Raw genomic sequence first — 18,359 nt, forward strand, 5'->3', positions numbered from 1 at the left:
TGGGAGAGACGCCCACTGGGTTTATGGCCCACTGAGACAGCTCAGGCTGGGAGGAGCAGGTGGGGTTTGCTTGTGATTCAAGGCTGACAGTTCTGGTGGACACTGGACTGGTCTGGGTGTTGCTGGAGGTACACACTAATGCTTTAGCAGCCACATTTATGGAACTTATTGCTAATAATCGAAGTATTTTGCTTATTTCCAAGGCAGACTTCTCACAGGGGGAATGATCTCTGAGGACAGCCTGGGCTTTCATAAAGACTACCGCATACATATTACATTGAGTTGAGTGTTCTCCTCCCAAGCCGGCTGTGGGATAGTGTGCAGGCAACCTTACAATTTGAAGCACTTACAACCTCAAAATAGCCTCTTATTCATATGTAGTCCATCAAGGTTAGTATTACATGACAATTATGTGGTAAGCCAGGGAGAATCAGGACATCTGGAGGTCACAGAGAGGAGTCCACGTAATGTAGTGCATGAAGAGCCTCTGCATTTCTCTAACCAGAGTTTATATTTAGAAGGGCATGGTCAGCATATACCATGGTTTCTCTTAGCATGTGTAGAATTTTCTGCAGGCTTTCTCTCCAAATAACCTTTTAGAAGACTCTTAAAACACTGATGAAGGTACTGCCTAATGAGGTGAGTAATGGAAGCTAATGTTAATTAGTGCTGGATGAAGACTCAAAGGAAAAGATGTGCTAAAATATCAAATGTGAGTTTGTTTCTACATTATACCTTTTTATTCAATATTGAAGTAATTTCTGAGGTGTTATTTTGTCTGAAATATCAAAAGCCCTAAAAACATTCTAAAGTACTTCAACCCTACCACTGAAATTACACCTTTAGGTTAGGAAATTAAAAAAAAAAAAAAGCTAAATGCATGTTTTGCACTCAAACATACTCAGCACAGTAGGGAAGAGGTTGTACTTAGCCCTCCTATTATACATAGCTTTTTTGAATAAATAAAGAAAGTAATTAAAAAAACCTCTTAAAAATAGAGAAAGTCCTAATGTGAATATACAGTGATGGTGTTTGGAAGATTTAAGATGCTTTTGAAGATAAAGCTTTAGCCTCACCCAATTTAACTCACACTGGCAAATATCACTCTTAGCAGTTATTTGACTTAATCCTCTACCATACAATTCCACCTGTAAAATATCTATTTTCTTTTTATATCTTCACTTTTAAGACAGATTTTGATGATTTCTTTCTCAGTAAGAAATTTTATCTGAGTAAAAAACATTTACCCTCTTTCTTTCCTCTGGATTCTTCTCCTGCACTGAAATCTTCTTAGTTACTCTGTTGTGACATCTTCCATGGAACCCCACTGAACATGAGAGAGGGTAGAATTTGGTTCTATTTAAAAAGAGTAGCTGTTAAAGAAAGGGAAGCTTTAGCCTCATCTCACTTTGTTTGCTGTACCTCATGGTTGCATTTTATCTGGAAGAACGTTTGAAGAGATACACAAACATACAAAAATGGTCTTTTTGTTCTGTGTTGCTTTTTTTTATCATTTCTTGAATGTGTATCAATCTCTTCCAAATAATGGCTTGATGGGTAACTTTTTACTGTAGTGATTACAATACTTTGTAATAATTGAATAGACACTGCTTTGATCTAATACTGAAGCGATTAACTTGCCTTTGGAGATTCTACCCCACTATCTTTTAAAGACTGGATAAACAGGAAACCTTGCGTCACTTTCTCCTTCTTGAGTAACTAATTAGGGTCAATTATACTTTATAAAGCTAATACCTTAATAGATGAAGAAAAGTGGGAGTGATACCTATATTTTAAATCCTCACCTGGAGGAGAGAAAAGGTAAGTATTGGAAAAGGGAATAACAGTAACCAACACCATCATGGTTGCACAGCAATGTTCATTTTAATGTCTGTGATCAGGAGCTTCTAATTTTCTGCCCTCTTTACCCTGAAGTTGAATATCTTCAGGCTTGTATCCTTTATGCTTTAAAAACCAGCAATGAAACCCATCTGAAAAAACACCAAACACAGCAAACTGGGTAAAATACTTCACATTTTAAGAAAATTTCGCTGAAAGTTTGGTTGTTGTCTTTTCTAAGTTGTTGGTTTTGAAAGATTTGAGGTTAAAATTGCCTTTTTCTTGACAGCAGCAAATCTGAACACAAGTATTGCTGTGAAATTAGTTTCACTGTGATGAAGAATAACCTATTGGGTGGGTGCATATTTCGTGTTTTCAGGTCAAAATCCACCACTGTCCCAGATTCCAGGGACTCATGGTAAGAGCAAAGTGCAACGTGTCCTTTGCAAGGGTTGCAGGACTGAACCCTCACAAAGTGCATAACTAAGAAATTGCTTTGTTTGTATGTGCTGAGTGGGAGTGTTTTGCAGAGCACAAATTGCTACTCACTGTTTGTAACCTGACAGAAGGGACTCCCAGTATGGAAAAGGAATGACTGGCATCGCACTCATCTTGAACTTCCATGCTTTCAAACAGCTGATAGGTGTGCACATCTGGATTCAGCCACGTAGGCCAATTCTCTCTGACAAGAAGCTGCAAGAGAACTTCAGAAATTAAGCCTTCATTTGATACTTGCACTAATGCCTGCAAAGTACAATGCAAATGACAGACCCTTCTCAGCCAGACGGTGCAAGTCAGATGTTGCCTCTGTGGCTGGTTTGCGTAATGTGCCTCACTGCTTGAGGAATCCCAGGGGGAGAAAGGGCCCAGGTTCCCTGATAAGACGTGTCCCAGGAGGGAGCAGTGGGGTCCTGGAAGGGAAAGCAGCTGCTAAATGGCAGGAGTAGAGTAGGACTCAGCTGAGGTAAGGTAGAGCACCAGCCCTGAGAGATGGAGTAACACAGAGATGCCTCCTGCCGGGGGACAGAGAGCAGAGCAGTGGCAGCAAGTCCAGACTGCTGGGAACCTGTGAGGCAAACTGCCCTCTCCCAGCCAGGCCCTCTGGCTCTTCTTCGTTATTCCGGTGGTCCCTGCTAAAGCATCTCAACTGAGCTCCGGCTGTGAGTGCTGCCCGCCTCTCCTCTGGGCTCGGCGTTGCTCCCTAGCAACCCGCGAGTGCACGGGGGAGCTGCAGCTGCCTGCTTTGAGAATCCTCGCTGCCGCTTTTCAGTCTCGGGTGGGAGGAGGTGGAGGGTGGAATGAGGGAAGAACTGGAAGACTGCTGCCTAAGCACTGGGGAACACACACACAGCCGGTGGCTTTGGTGATCCGTGAGCCACTGTGTGAAACTACGCAGGAAAGTGTGAAACTGCAGAATTACAAACCTCTACACTCAGCACTACACTTCTGTCCTACTCATAATCTGCCTGCCCCATGTCCTCAAACATGCTTCCTTTGCCACAGGGTAGGGAACTTCCACAGCACCCTAAATCCTTCCTCTCCCATTCCTTCACACCCACATTTGCTAAAGAATTGCAGCAGTTCTGTGCCCTGGCCTGGAGTGAGAGCCAGTGGAGAGCTTTCACCTGAAAGTTGGGAAAAAAGCAGCCAGAAAGACAAGTGTAACACACTGCAGCATGTGGTTTACTTAATGTAACTTAGTGTTAATTATTTATGATAATTCATGATTTTCCCAAGTATATTGCCTAATGATACTTGTCACTGTAACAACAGTTAATAAACAATTCCCAGGTCTGCAGGCAACCAGACCCACTGCAATTTAAATTATAATGAAAAATGCCTACAATTTACTTTTAAATGTTGTTGTTGTTATTATTAGCCTACCCTTTTCTGTGTTAATTCTCCATGGACTTCTGCATCTTACTGCTTCCTTTCCTTCCCGCTCTCCTTCCTGCCCTTGCTCTTCCATTAAGCCCAAAACAGTGACATGTGTTCTCATTCACTAACTGTACATGAGTGCTACTGTACTATTGCAATGTGTTATAAATAGCAGATTGATGAGTACAGTTCATTCTGAAAAATAATCTTTAGAGATGACCTGTGAAACTCTAACTGTATCTTTTCTGTTTTTCACAGCATGCTCTGGATTGGGATGCTCTTAATTTGGTGCAGTTTATTAATTACAAAAGAGTGTAGAGACTAAGCAGTAAGCAGAGGATTTGAACAATGAAGTGGATAATTAAAATGGATTAATGAGGTGGATAAAATAAAGGGATTGAGGCCAAATGGAGCACAAATTTTCTAAACATTACTGGCCCCAAAACTCTATCATCCAAGGGTACATTCCTCTTTCCAGCTAAATATCTGTTTTTTAATCTAGAAGTGTCAGTCATCTTTCATGCCAGGTTTATTAATACAGTCCCAGGAGAGTTGAGCATCATCTACTGTCTTCTCCCGTGGCCCTAAATGCTCTTTCTAGCCAGTACAAGTTCTCCAGCTGGTTTGCTTTCGATTCATTGCTGCACCTGTTTGCACTATGTTAAAAACCACCCCAAAAGCAGGTCACAGACGATAGTAATCCTGTGTCTCTGCAAGCCAGTGAAATGGTTCTCATTTCACAGGGAGAAAGATGGGGGAAGAGAGGGGCTTGGCTTGGATTCTGAAGCAGCAAATCCTGTCTAATCCATCCGTAATGCTCCTTGACCAACGCCATCCCTTCATGTACAAGGACTCCTCCATGGGAAAGTTTGGGGCTCAAAATATCCTAAAAAGACTGGCGGAATTTTGCCTGTCAGTGCGCGGGTTTTATTTCTCCCTCCTTCCTTCCAAGCATTCCACTTCAAATTTATCCCGGAGAGCCGTGCAGGCTTTTCCAGGGTGGAGGTGCGACCCATCACCGTGCCAGCCGCGGGAACAGCAGGCGCTGATCGCTGGCATTGCCGAGGTGCGGTAGACCCGCACCCCCGTCCCTGGAGGCTGGGCTGCCCCGCCGCGACGGGCACACTCCGCCTGGTGCTGCGGGGGCGGCCGGGCGCTCCAAGGGCCGGACAAACGCGTCTTGCCGCGCGGCCTTTCTCCCTGCCTCGCCTCTGCCGCAGCCGCAGCAGCATCGCCTGGCCCGCTGCGGGCTGAACTGCGGCGTAAAGCGACTCGTACCTAAGGAACGACGGGCATCGCTGTTTCTTATTTTGCCAGTTTCTGTGTAACTTCGGGTGGAGTCACGTTACGTGGCACGGGCCGCCTCAGGCGGGCGCGCGGCGCGGGCCGTGCCTGCCCCCTGGCGGCGCCTGCAGCCCGCCGTGCCCAGCCCGGCGCCCGGGATCGGAAATCCCGGCCCGTGTTCCTGCTGCCCGCCCTGCTCTTCGTGCACATTGACCCGTCCTCCGCCCCTGAGGGAGCCTTCCCTGGCGTTCTCCAGCCCGCTGCCGCGCCTCTGTGCCGTCCCTGTCCAGACCAGCCTGCTCAGTGCTGGTGACACGCGGTGACAGCTGCCATGGAAGCGCTCGCAGCTGAGCCGTCACCCTGACACAGCTGTGGGCAGAGCAGCAGCAGCTCCCACCAGACCATGTCCCTGCACAGCTGGACGCACATCTGGAGCCGGTGAGGTTTTCTGAGAGTTTTGCCCTTTCAGCCCTCTGCAGTTGCCTCTGCCCTGTTCGACCGCTCCTTTTTTTTTTTTTTTTTCCCTCGCTTCTGGAACCTTCATTCTCCGCTGCCCCAGATGGCTGTTAGCACAAGCCCTGCTCCCTCACAGTGGGTGTCGGCAGGGAGTGGATTAAAACTTGCATTAATTTCTGTGTATCTTCTTGTCTTTTCCTTAAGTATTGTCTCAGCCCCTGCATATTACACTTTGAAAATCCATGAAAGCACAGGGTTTCAAGACTCATGATAAATGTGACCGCAGGTTATAAGCCCCAGTTAAACAGCGTTCAATAAAGTTGCAATTGTAGCGTGATATCAAATCCAGTAAGGAAGGATTTGCTGCGTTAGCCTTTTCGGTATTCAAGGGCTTTTCTCAATGAGCTGTGACATTTCAGGCTGCTCCAAGCGGCGTCCGCTCCGTTTCACGCCGTTACACGTGCAGGGCGAGCGCTGCCTGCGGGCGGGGCGGCGCCGGGGGTGGGCGGGAGCCATCGGCGGCTCGGCTATCGGCTTCGCGCCCTCCGCTCGCGGGCTCGGTGGGATCGGCGCTCGCTCGGCGGCCGCCAGGGCTGGGCGAGGGGAGAGGCAAGATGGCGGACAAGGCGCCCGGCGGCTCGCAGAAACCCGCCGGGAAGGTGAGGCCGCTCCGCCCCGGGGTATGGCCCGCGCCCGCTCCCTTCGCCTCGGGAGGCACGGCCCGTGGCCCGCTCCTTTGCGCTGGGGGAGCGCGGCCCGCGGCCCATTGCCGCGGCGGCGGGGCCCGGTAGCGGCAGGGCGGCAAGGCGCGGGCGGCGCGGCCTGCTGCGCTCTTTTTCTGAGCCCGGGGTGACCGCGGGCCCGGCGCGGGCTGGGAGGCGGGAAGGGGGCTCGGGGTCCCGGGCCTCATGCGGGGCACCCCCGCTTCCCGAGACCGCCCCGGGCACGTTTGTGTCCCCGTGGCGTCCCCGTGGGCCGGCGGAGGAAGACTCGGGGCCCGGCGGAGGCGCTGTGCCGGCCCCAGGTTGGGCGGCGGACTGGTCCCTAATGCCCCGGCCCCAGCCGTGCCCACCGGCGGGTTTCCTTTCACTGCCCACCCCCCGTGGGCTGCAGCCTGCGCAGGGCTGCTTTCCAACTCGCGAGTGGGAAGGAAAACGACGAGTTTAGGTGGAGAGGGTTCTTTTGCAGTGCGATGCAATTAGAAGTTTCGCAGCATTACCATGGTGTTCCCCGCGCTTTTCACTGTGCCCGCTGTAGTTGCTGTCGTTCCTGCTGGGTGGATTTCCAGCCCCGGAGCGCAGGGAGTGCTGCACTTCTGGGAAACCTGGCCCAGAGCTGTGCTCTGAACCCCGCGGGTGGGCACGGCCCGGGGCTGCCGGCGCTCAGCTCCCGCTGCACGGGCCGAGGGCGGGATATTTGGGGGATGGTTTGAGGATTACTCCCTTTCATTCACTTTCGTTTCAGGTTTTAGGTCAGAACTGTATAAATTCTCCAGGTTTTGGTGTGTGAGTGTGTAAATCATTCAAAGAGGAAGCCGTGTTACGGCTCAGGAATTGCTAGTGCCGTAAATGAATAATTTTGCCCATCTTTTTATTAAGCAAGAGCAGGGCTATTTATTTCTTTTTTCCTTTATTTTACTGTTAGGAAACGGTAGTAATTAGTGCAGTTGGTAATGAAATGTAGTTACTTAAAGTCCTTGCATGTTTTTTCTGGTGTTACTAGAGTTGGAGAGTTTTATTTCTGTTTCCCTTTTATGATCTGTTCCAAATATTGCCAAGAAACGTGGGTTTTTTTGGTTTTTTTTTTTTTTTTTTTTTTCCCTTGCCTTGCTTTTGGCTTGGAATGGCAAATAAGAGCTGGACAGAAAACTTGAGTGGTAGAATTGGTCCTAATTTGTGGGCAGTGGCTTTCCGGGAGTAGGACATTTTGGGATTTCAAGTATAATTAGAAATAGAATATTTAATTATTGATTAATGCAGCTGATACCATGGTACAGAAAACCAGCCCTGGTGTGATTCCTTTCTTCTTGCAGTTACATTATAAGCTATTTTTGTTACATCATTTACTATTTCTGTGCTGATGATACTCTTTCTTCGGTTTACGGTAATAATTAGTTGCTAGGAATTGTTTTCTGTCCCTGATGTCAGTTGTGCAGAGGTGTGTTCAGCCAGTTAACTCTTCCATCCCCTGGCAGTCAGTAGGACACCTGGGGAGTATTTGTAAGGTCAGATGAGGAGGTCCTGTACCTCCCTTGGCACCTTTGTGCCCTTCCCCCTCATCCCTGAGTTTCCCATTCCTGCAGACATCCATGGTGTTCCACTAGTATTGTTCCCGTGCTTTACGTTCTAGACCTTGCTTGTTTCTTCTCGTCAATATTATTTTATGTGCCAAAGAAAATAGGGAGAGTACAGAGTCGGATCCATGGGAATGTTTCTGTTGAAAAATAAAATAAGACATGCCTATCTCTTGGGATTTATTTCCCAAGAAGCAAATCATGGGAAATGTTGGGGGGCTGAACAGTGTGTGGTCCCTTCAGTACCTGTTTTGTTATTCCATCAATGCTTGTGGTGTGTTTATACATGGAGATACTTTTCAGATACCTGCACAATGAAATAGTACTGAAATTACTGATAGTCTTTTTGGTTTAGTTAGTTTATTCAGACAAGGATTAAAATGTGTATTTTTAGTTGAGCCTCTATGAAAATGCTTATGGTTTAACAATTGAGCAAATAACCAGTTTGCTCAATTTTTTAAAGTAATTATTTATCTAACATTTTGATTATTTTTAATCATTTTAGGATTCATTTACTTACATAATTAAAACAGAAGTCGTAGGCTTCTTTTGGTGCACTGTATTTGCAAATTATATTTGTTTTGCAAATACAAATATTTCTATATCTCTCAGACTCCATATGATGTGTTTCAGTGGCAATTCCAGGGTGTGCCCTTTGCTGGCTTCTAGATACCTGCTGGGAAGACAGAGTGACCTTTTATTTCCTGTGCTCTGGAGGAACTGTGACCCAGTGCCTGAAATAAAATAATTCTCCCCTTCAGAATGGTTGGTGTTTGTTCTTCAGCCTTAGAGTGCAAGTACTGAATTTGACCCAGTTATTTTGATTTTATATATATATATATAGTTATATATATTTGTAGTGCAGAATGCCATATTTTCAGCTAGGCATTATCTGTTTGAGTCACTGTTTGAGGAGCATTGCTGGAGGTGGTTCAGGGAGCCCCCAGTGCCTGCATTGCTCTGGTGGCAGCTGCTAAATAACTTGGAGAGTCTCCCATGTGAAATGTGTTGAGAAACATTAACTATTCCTTTGGCACTTTGAGATTAGAATAGCAAGATTCATGCTTGAGATTTTGGAGAAGTAGGAAAGAAGGATAATTAAAGAGGAGAAAGTAGGGATTGCCACAGACTACACAGGACATTGATGTAGGACGTGATTCTGAAATGACAGATATAGATGTTCAGTTATTATCTTCATGTAACAAAATTTCGGCTGCTCTGTGACTTTTCCATTTTGTTACTGTATTCTCTGAGCACAGAGACTGTCTGGCATGGCTGCTGCTCTTACACAGACTGCTGTTCAAATTGGGTACCATATGCAGAAGAAATACTTCAGTTGGACCATGCTGTACTGTTCCCTTTTTCATCCCAAAAGCTGTGTCTGCTATGTGAGTTTAAGGTTCTAGGGGAATACCATTCTGTACAAATACTTCCAGAGAAAGGCACTGTACGTGTGTCTGCAAGGTGTGACTGCTCAGATAGGGACTAATGCTAACCTGCATTGTTCCAGTAAATGAATACATTAGCCATAACATAATCTGCAGGTATTTTCAGGCCCTTATTTTCCAGAGAGAAAGGAAGAATAAAAAGGATAAGGCAAGCTGGAAACCTCCTTTTGCTGGATTTTGACATCCTAATTTATGATGTGTTCCCATGTTTTTCCTTGGACACAAACCAGTCCCAGCCTTGGCTACTTCTTCCCTCCCAAACGCTGTCCTCTTTGGTTGGTTTGGGCAGCAGGGTGAGTTGGGAAATGGTTTGGCTGAGCCTTACCATCTCTCCCTGTCGTGGATGATCAGCTAGAGCAGGAGCAGTGCTGTAGTTCAGTGTGACCAGTGTGGGGCAGGATCAATGGAAGGTGTTGACACAGGGCACGAATGGCTTCATCAGAGCTGCTTTTAAACATTTCACCCTGAAGCTATTGGTTCTTTCAAGGACAGGGCTTTCATTTATGTTTTAAGTTGTAGCCATTACAGTTACAAAAATACCATTCAGCATTTAGAAGACCACAGATTCTCTCCTGGCTTCTGTTGTCAGCTTTTGTTGCTCTTTGTTGTTTCACTAAATGACATCAGTATTAATTAAAAAAATATTTATTGTATACAGTGTATTCTAAATACTTGTGATATAACACAATCATGCCAGTTTTACCAAGAGATTTTTAGGTCTGGAGAAACCCTGAGGAGCTGGATTTGTGGCCATGTGAACTGTGGGCAGGAAGGAAGATTTTAAAGAGCTGTTCCCTTCTCTGTTTTCCTTGGAAGCTTCCATGGAGCTGGAAGAAAATGTAAAGATCAGAATCTCAGAGATGACTCTGCTTTGGCATTTTCATGGAAGTTTGTCATAAATCTCATTCGTGTGGTCCTTTGGGGATTTTGGTTTTTCTCTTGGAGGTTGTGTGGAGTTGGCTGGACTCAGTAGTGAAGCTTTGGGTGACCTGACCTCCAGGGCTGGGGTTTGCCAGGGCTGTGTCTTACTGAAGGAGCAATGCAGCTGCTGAAATGGCATTTCAGCTGTGCTGGCACATGCTTTGAGCAACGTGCAGTGTGAAAGTGATAGAAAAAGTGATCCAGCTGTAAAATAGTCTAATTGAGGGGAAAAAAAATAAATACAGATATTTTTCATGCAGAGATGCAATGAATTGGGCGTAAGGAGGCATTTGTCAGTTGTCTGTGCTGGCGGTGACTGAAAGTCGGATTCGCTGCGTTTTGTCTGTGGCATTTTGAACACGAGGGAGCTGTCCTCACATCTCATCACGTGTAGGACAGAGCTTTGTGAGTCTTCCTTTCAGCAGTTTAGTTCAGTTGAGCTACTTGACATGATGAGAACAGAAAAAATAACCCTGCTCCAGATTTCAACACAGGTGGGCAACATCTTCTAAAATGTTTCTCCCTCTCAGAAAGACAGGGATTCCGCTGAGTCAGTGCAGCTGCTCTGACTCCTAAGAAAACAAAATGGCCCCTTTTGTCAAGGCACTGCAGATGGATGCAAAGTGCAGTGCTGTGAGAATTTGGGATTTTTTTAAAATAACTGCTGTTTAGAAACTGGCTGATGGTAATGTGTAATTTTGTCAAGAACCTTTTCATCTTGTGCTTTGTCAGAACAGTCGCTTGGTTGGTCAGGAGCAGTATCATAAGACTAAATTTATACATAGAAGAGAGAAGACCTTTAAAATAAGAATTGTTGAAGGAGGAAGATAATATGGCTCTCCAAAGGTGCTGGTTATTGTGAGGTACAGTTGGTCTGAAAGCTAAAACTGCTTTTAGAAGTTTTCTGAGTGCACTTCAATAGAAATTCTGCTGCTCTGCTCATGTTCAGTGGCTCCACAGTTCCGTGGTCCCTGTTGGTGGGCTGGGAGTGCCACTGTCCTCCCACAGAATCTCTGTGTGCTGCCACACACTGCAGCTTTTCTGAGCACTATCATCTGCTTGCTGCTGGAGAAGCAGATTTATTGTCTTTTTTTTATGTTCTTCCTCAGGATAATCTGTTGTTGTACTGAGCATTCCCACTGTTTGTTATTCTGTGTAACGCCTCGTTTTTGTCCTCCCTGTTAGCACCTTCAGCACCAGCCCTGTTGGGAGGTGTCACTATCTAAAACTTCCATAAATGAAACAGATGTGGAGGATGAGGAAGTGGCCGTTCCCTTGTGCTGTTGCCAGACAAGCTCCTTTCCCGGAGCCGTGCTCCATCTCTGTCAGGACACTGAGGCAGGCAGCACTGGATCACTCCACCTTTGAGACTGATTGTTTGAACTGCAGGTCTCAGATTGTATTTTGGAAGGCTGGAACTGCAGCTGCTGTGGTGGTTGCTGCAGGGTGGCAGCTGGCAGCAGGAGGAATGCTGTTAACATGCTCTGCAATTCTTTTGCACAGTGACATCTTTTATCTGTGTGATGCTGGGCTACACATTCATAAACTCTTGAGGGGAGGACAGCTTTCCTTAGGCTGTGTTTGTGCAGTGTGTGGACCTGTGCATAACACATTGCTGAGCTGACTGTCACAGGCAGTTGTGGATCACAGGAAAATCCAGCACCAAGTACACAGGGGGAGAAGTTTGCAGGAAGTGGCATTGGTAAAAGATGCTTGAGATATTTGCTTCCATGTGTATTCTAATGAACTGCTACTGCTGCATGTGAACTCAGCTTGTTATTAACTTTGTGCAAAGATGTGCTTGTGAGTCAAACAAGGGGATTTGGGAGGTCTTTGAGAGTAAGACATGATTTTTTTCCTTTTTTTTCCCTGCCCCATTTCACATTCTTAAAAAGGCCTCCAAACATATTCCTAGAAGCTTTTTGCTTCTGCCTTGGAAGGGCTGTATCTTTGTGTTGTTCTTTATCTTGGTGCACTTAATTCTGGTTGTTGAAGTACTTTCTGTTGAAGAGCATTTTTTTCTAAAGTGATTTTACTGTATAACATAGGAATATACTTGTTGAAAGAGAAATGTCTGTCTTAGCTGATGAAAAAGCAGGATGCACAATAAAAACAAGGCCTAGTAAATAATCTTCTAGAGTAGCATTTGATGCTTGTTGGTTTTGAAAGACTGGAAATGAGCATCATATATTACTATTTCTGGTATAAACTATAAACTCCTGGTAATAAGGAGAAATGCTAATGGTCTGTAACTAATGAACAGATTTCAGCTAATGGAAGTGTGTTATTTTGACTTAAATTTCAATTAAGGTATGAATTGTGCATCAGGCAGTGATATCTAATTAGTAGATGTTATGTCAGGTTTTCTGGAATTTGGGCATTACATAATATAAAAGTGTGTTTTCCATCACTTAAACGTATTTAAAACCTGATTTTTCGTATATGCTATTTCAGGTGTTAAAGTTCAGTTAGGGTTTAAAATAATAATGTCAATTAGTACCTACTCACAAATTGAGGTTTTTAAGGTGGCCAGGTTCCACGTATGCACAATATAGTAAAAGGAGTTTTGGAAATTATTTTATAGGAAGCCAAATGTAATCAAGCACATTATGTAATCTTTAACAGGCTTTAAGACAAGTCTTGAAGATGCAGTGTAACTAACTGACTTTTCCCAGTGATGCCATTAGTGGCATATTTATAAAATCCAGCTGTGGAAATTCAGATTTTTTAATAGTCTATCTTTAGGTCTGTCCCTTATTTGCCTTATATTGACATTCTTTCTGAGGTGACCTAGGTCAGATGTATCATTAAAATACATTATATGTATCTTTGTTCTTGTGTCTACGGGTGTTGAAATTGAAATGAAAATCACATTGCAAGAGCTGGGAAAAGCCCCCCCGAGGTTGTTCCTCTGTTTCTTGTTGAGTGCCTCACCTCCTGTCATTCTCTCCTCAGGTCAGAGGGCCAGATACAGGACATACCGCTGGATCTGCTGATTCACATGTAAGTCTAAAACACTTCAACAAACAAAAGAACCAAAAAAAAAAAAATTTCAGCCAAACCCACAAACTCAAAATAGGCCTGTTTTTGAAGAAAACTACTTGCTGCAGGCAGAGTCTGGTGCATTGGTATGTAACCTGTAGGTGTTTGCAAATGAACCATTGATTTCATGTTTAAAAATACCTTGAAACTTTGAAAACAAGCCCCAGTGTAGGAGCTGTGCTGCATGGTACTGCATCCACAGGAGGTACTGGAGCAGAAAGAAGCTGCAGGGACTCTGTCTGGGTTTGTCTCTTACGTTGAGGAGTGCTTGAGAATACGAGGTGATTAATCCTAGGAGTCACAGGATATTGAAGTGCCTTTCCACATACAGCTGGCTTCTCTAAGTTGAGACACAGGAACCCTAATTCCATCCTTTATTTTTCTTTCTAATAGAATATGGTAAAGAATAAGGTAAGAGGAATAAGCTGGTCCTGCTGGCCACCCCAGCCCTTATCCCCTCAGTGACGAGACCTTTGCCTGGTTGTGTGGTTGGGGTTGCATGAAGACCCACCTGTTCCTGAGCTAAAATGAAATCAGGCAGCAAGAACCAAGCTGGGAGTTAATACCAGACAATTCATTCTGTGGTTTGGATTTTCTTCAAGATTTCAATTTGATTTTGTACATGCAAAAGTCAATTACCAGCTGTTAAATTGCTTGTAAGACAGCATTATTCAAGTTGTCATAGCAGAAACTTTTCATAAAGAAGTAGCTTGTTTTATTGATTTTTTTTTTTTTACTTGCTGCAATTTGGACAATTACTGTTAAGTCTCTTCTGTGTATTTTGTACTGATGTAACTGGAACTTGAGTGCTTTGTGCCACCTTACAGTCAATGCAGTGTTCTGTTTAAACAGGAGTTTGCCTTCATGCTGAGATTTGATTACACAGCTGCAAATTTCTCTTTGCTTCTGTCATTTGCTTTACCCTTTTCACAGGATTTTGCATTTTTTGAAGGAGGAAGACCTTCAAGTTTTGTACAGTTCTGTTGTTAGGAATTCTGTGAAGCTGTGTATCCTTAATGATAATGTTATAATTGCCCACTGGAATCTAATTAGCAGGCATCAATTTTCTTAACTTTATATTGCTCCTGCCACTTGGAAGTTGTTTTTTTCCCCTGAGACCCTTTCTAAACTGAGCAGATCTTAGTGCCAGAACTCTTTATATTGCAGCTGCTTCCCTTATGTCACTGGAACCAATATTGATGTGGCTGATGTGCAGGTATCCTGTGACATTACAGTGAGAGATTATTTTCTGATGGCAGGTTAAGCCTTGGGTGGGAGTGTGGTATTTGTTCTGCCTGCATTGCTGTGCCGTAGCTGTGGGCTCATGTTTTGCCAAGGTTGTAAATTGTTAGTCATACTGAAATAAAGCTTTTTTTCAGACAACTGGAAGACTGGTTTTATTAAATTTAAAATCACACAGGTGAATTAAAAGCTCCTGATAAACCTGTCACAGCAGCTCATGTTGACAAACACGGTGTCATAAACCAGCTAACTTCCCAGACAACACTGCATAAATTTGTCACTGATGGCTTTACTTTCAGTCATGAGGAGGTAGCACTTTCAAAGGAATAGGAGCTACTTGGTCCTGTGCTTGGCACAGATCTAAGAGGTGTTTGTGATGCTAAGCAAGGATTATAAATTGAAGATATTTCTAACAGTTTGTTTTTCATGGTGCTTTTAAATGTAAACAATTTTTGAATAGGAAGCTGGTACTAGAAATAAAACTCTTTACAAAGAAAATAATTCCTAGAGGAAACCCTTTCCAGTTGGTTTCAGGTTTTTTTTTTCTTTTCTTTACAATAAATTATTTACTTTGTTACTGAATAACTAATTCGATATTTAAGTTATTTGCTTTATTTGTATTCATATTTTATTGAGCTGATTTTTTTTAAGAACTGTCCTTGCAAAAACTGTAGTCTTAAGCATCACTATGTGGTCTGTGTAAGTGTATCACAAATATTTTGAAGAAAAGGCTCATAGCTTATGTTTTTTTATTCTGGGGCTTTGTTGTTGTGCTGATTCTTCATGAATTACTGTGTTAAGGTAGGAGTTTCCAGAGAAGTATCTTTTCTCTCGTTTAACTTGCCACTGCCTGTGTCTTTGGAACATGTTCTCCATCCTGTTGTCGTTCTTCTCTTGATGCTTTATTGCCTGTTAACTACCAGAACAGAGCTTTAAGAATTCCAGTTCCATACTCCAGAACTTAACTGTTATATGGAGTGCTTCCTTCAACAGGGTTTTGGAAAGAAATTAAAAACAATCTAGGAGCTGAATTTGAGGCTTTTTGTTTCATTTAATTGATATCTGAAAACCTCTAGAATGTGTTTTGTTGTTCTGGCAAAGCTATTAATTTTTACCTTGAAGTAAAACTGAAATTTAGCATCCGTTTGGTTGTTCCATTACCTTGCACAAACATTATTCTGGGCAGAATAGTCCGGAAAGCTTTTTTGAGGGGTGGGGGAGGGAAGGGGGAAGAGCTGTAGTGCATAACATGTATTTCTGAAGGTTTAGAAACTGCAGCACTGCACAGTGATAAATGTCCAGGCTCTTACAGCAAGTGTCCTTCAGATTTCAGCTGTGTTTGAATAGTGTATTAAAAGCTTTCTCATTAAACCAAAGATGATTTGTTTAAAAAAAGCCACACAGATTTAATTTTTTTTTTTTTTTAGTTCTGTTGGATAATGGCAACCTCAGAGATAACTACAGAAAGGCTTTTCTCTGTTTTATTTGAGTTACTGGTCCAGACCAAGGTCAAAAATAATATTATTTTAATTGTTTTGTAAACAGTTTGATGTCTGTTTTCTTACCACCTTTGCAGCCTCTAATGGAAAGTAAGCTTAAAGCATTCAGTATTGGAAAAATGAGTGCTGCCAAACGGACTCTGAGCAAGAAGGAACAAGAAGAATTAAAAAAGAAGGTAATGGTATGCAATGAAAATTTTACTTTGTATGGGAGCTCAAATAAGTTTGCTTTTAGATTGCAACCAGCTTTTGCACCAAATATCTTAATTTTGATGATTGTACCTCTCTAAGAGCAAAAGGGAATTGTATTTTACATGTATAATGTATTTTTGGCATCCATGGCATTACAATGCAGAGAGGCTTACTCTTTCCTTATCTGTGAGAAATCAAGTTCTGTGGCTTCCTATAAAATAGGGAATTACAATAATCCATTGATGTGTTGCTCAGGATGGAGACAGCCATCACCTTAGGTAATTTTCTGTTCTTCCTTTGCTCTCTATCACTGGATTTTAGTCATTACAAAGAGTACCTGTCGTTTTTGAAATTGTTTCAGTATGCATCCTTGTTAGTTCTGTAAAACATCTTTTTGTCTAATGACTGTATTGGAAACTAGTACAAACCTTAAAATTTGATACTGCATTTTAGTTTACTCAGGAGTGTCCAAATTTTAGGAAATATGTGTCTGGTAGTTGGTAATATGGAAGTTCTGAAAATTTTGGGGTTTGAACTTCATACACACAACTCATACTATATTCCAGTGGCTTATCTCCTGCTGGGTTGTTGGAAATGCTGGCCTAAAGATCATGATAGTGCTAAATTTAGTGTCTCAGGTTAATCATTGAGTTACTTTGTTCTCTGGGAGATGCAAAAAAGGTGGTCCTGTTGTTTATAAGTCTCGTTCAGCCCGTGGGTTCATCACAAAGGTTGAGATGGAATGGGAACTCTTCTCTCCTGCTGAGGCCAGCAAAGCTCCAGGCTCATAAGCCTTTGATTCAGGCTTTTCTGTTTGGCATCTTTTGAACGTGAAATTGCCATGTAAACTGGAAAGGAACATATTGGGGCACACAGCCTCTCTGGCTTTGAGTGTTATGTGCTGTGTTCTGCCCACATTTCTCAGAAATTTGAATTGTCTAAAATTGAAACTCCTGTGATGCAGTTTGTAGCTTAATCTCTAGAAAATAAAAAGGAATGTCACAAAGCTAATTTAAGAGTAACTATCTAGTGAAGTTTGTTCTGTGATGATAGTAAATAGATTAACATTTGCTATGTAGGAGGATGAGAAGGCTGCTGCAGAAATTTATGAAGAATTCCTTGCTGCCTTTGAAGGAGGTGATGGCAATAAAGTGAAAACATTTGTAAGAGGAGGAATCGTTAATGCATCTAAAGGTATAACTAATCTTTTTTTGGAGGTGGTGGGTCATTTGGCTTTGACTAAAGATGAAGATTGGCTTTGAATTGCATTTTAAAATTAATATGTTACATTAGAAGCAGAAGAGAAAACTTGATGCTAAAATCTACTTTATGCTTTGACTGAGGTAGGCAGTGGTGTGGATTTATGTTTTAACCATAAGAAGAAAAAATGCTTTGGTTTAGACTACCTAATCTGTGTTCTTTTTCTTCATATTAAAAGATATTAAGTTATGTAAAATTCACATTTTCAGCTTTTTAAAAATGAAATAATATATTGAATTGAATGACCAGGACTAAAGAACCGCATTCTTTCTAATGAACAGTGTTGTGCAGCATTACTTATTAAAGTTTTCTTTCCACTTGCCTTTAATTTCAGAGGAGCATGAAACAGATGAAAAACGGGGTAAAATCTATAAGCCTTCGTCACGATTCTCAGATCAAAAAAATCAACCAAGTCAGCCATCTAATGAGAAACCTCCATCCCTCCTAATGATAGAAACCAAAAAGCCTGTAAGTTTCTTGCTTGAATCTTAACTCCATCCTGATGTATTTAGAAGTGCTTAGGAGCAGGGCCATGTGACCTTGCAGAGTAGTTTTATCTGCACATGTCACATACTGAGAGAAGGTGGAACATTTGGAGTTGCCGGAACCCGTAGCAGATGTGAAGGTGATGAAATGCAGAGGCCCAGGAGCCCTGTCTGTAGCACAATACACCTGGTGCTGCACTGCCCTTTTACTGTGGTGCTGCTAATGTGGACAAACTTCTCATGGATATGGATTTAGTGTCTGTTGCAAAGTAAGAGCTTCTTCAGTCCTGAGAAGTTCTGGTTTTAGAAGCAATTCTTCTCAATTCCTATTGCTACCATCTGTTTTTGATTTTTTTTTAAACTTAAACCCAAAAAATAAATTGACTTTTGTGTTGATCCAAGTTTTCTTGATAGGGTTCTTTGAGTTTGTTTGTTTGTTTGTTTTGTTTTGGGTTTTTTGGAGGGGTGAAGTTTCAGAAGTCCCTTGAGAAGTCCCTCTTTGAGTTCCAGAATTTGCACA

At 42.9% G+C, this 18,359-nt stretch overlaps 1 protein-coding gene across 7 annotated transcripts in view; it reads left to right on the forward strand.

Annotated features, from left to right (window-relative positions):
• Positions 1-6,017: 6,017 nt before the first annotated feature.
• U2SURP (U2 snRNP associated SURP domain containing) overlaps positions 6,018-18,359 on the forward strand; it is a 41,403-nt gene continuing 29,061 nt past the window's right edge. For 3 of the 7 annotated variants that reach the window (XM_066193271.1, XM_066193272.1, XM_066193274.1), the window contains exons 1-5: positions 6,019-6,116; positions 13,075-13,122; positions 15,980-16,084; positions 17,174-17,288; positions 17,689-17,822. In XM_066193271.1, the coding sequence (XP_066049368.1) occupies positions 6,072-6,116; positions 13,075-13,122; positions 15,980-16,084; positions 17,174-17,288; positions 17,689-17,822 (447 nt within the window). In that variant the 5' untranslated portion in view covers positions 6,019-6,071. Of the gene's footprint in view, positions 6,117-13,074; positions 13,123-15,979; positions 16,085-17,173; positions 17,289-17,688; positions 17,823-18,359 lie in introns of all 7 variants that reach the window. The other 4 variants (XM_066193273.1, XM_066193275.1, XM_066193276.1 and 1 more) reach the window with 2 other exon arrangements.

The sequence above is a fragment of the Chamaea fasciata genome, unplaced genomic scaffold (assembly GCF_029207755.1).
Source record: "Chamaea fasciata isolate MVZ Bird 193981 ecotype frontalis unplaced genomic scaffold, bChaFas1.0.hap1 SCAF_11, whole genome shotgun sequence".
Lineage (NCBI taxonomy): Eukaryota > Metazoa > Chordata > Aves > Passeriformes > Sylviidae > Chamaea > Chamaea fasciata.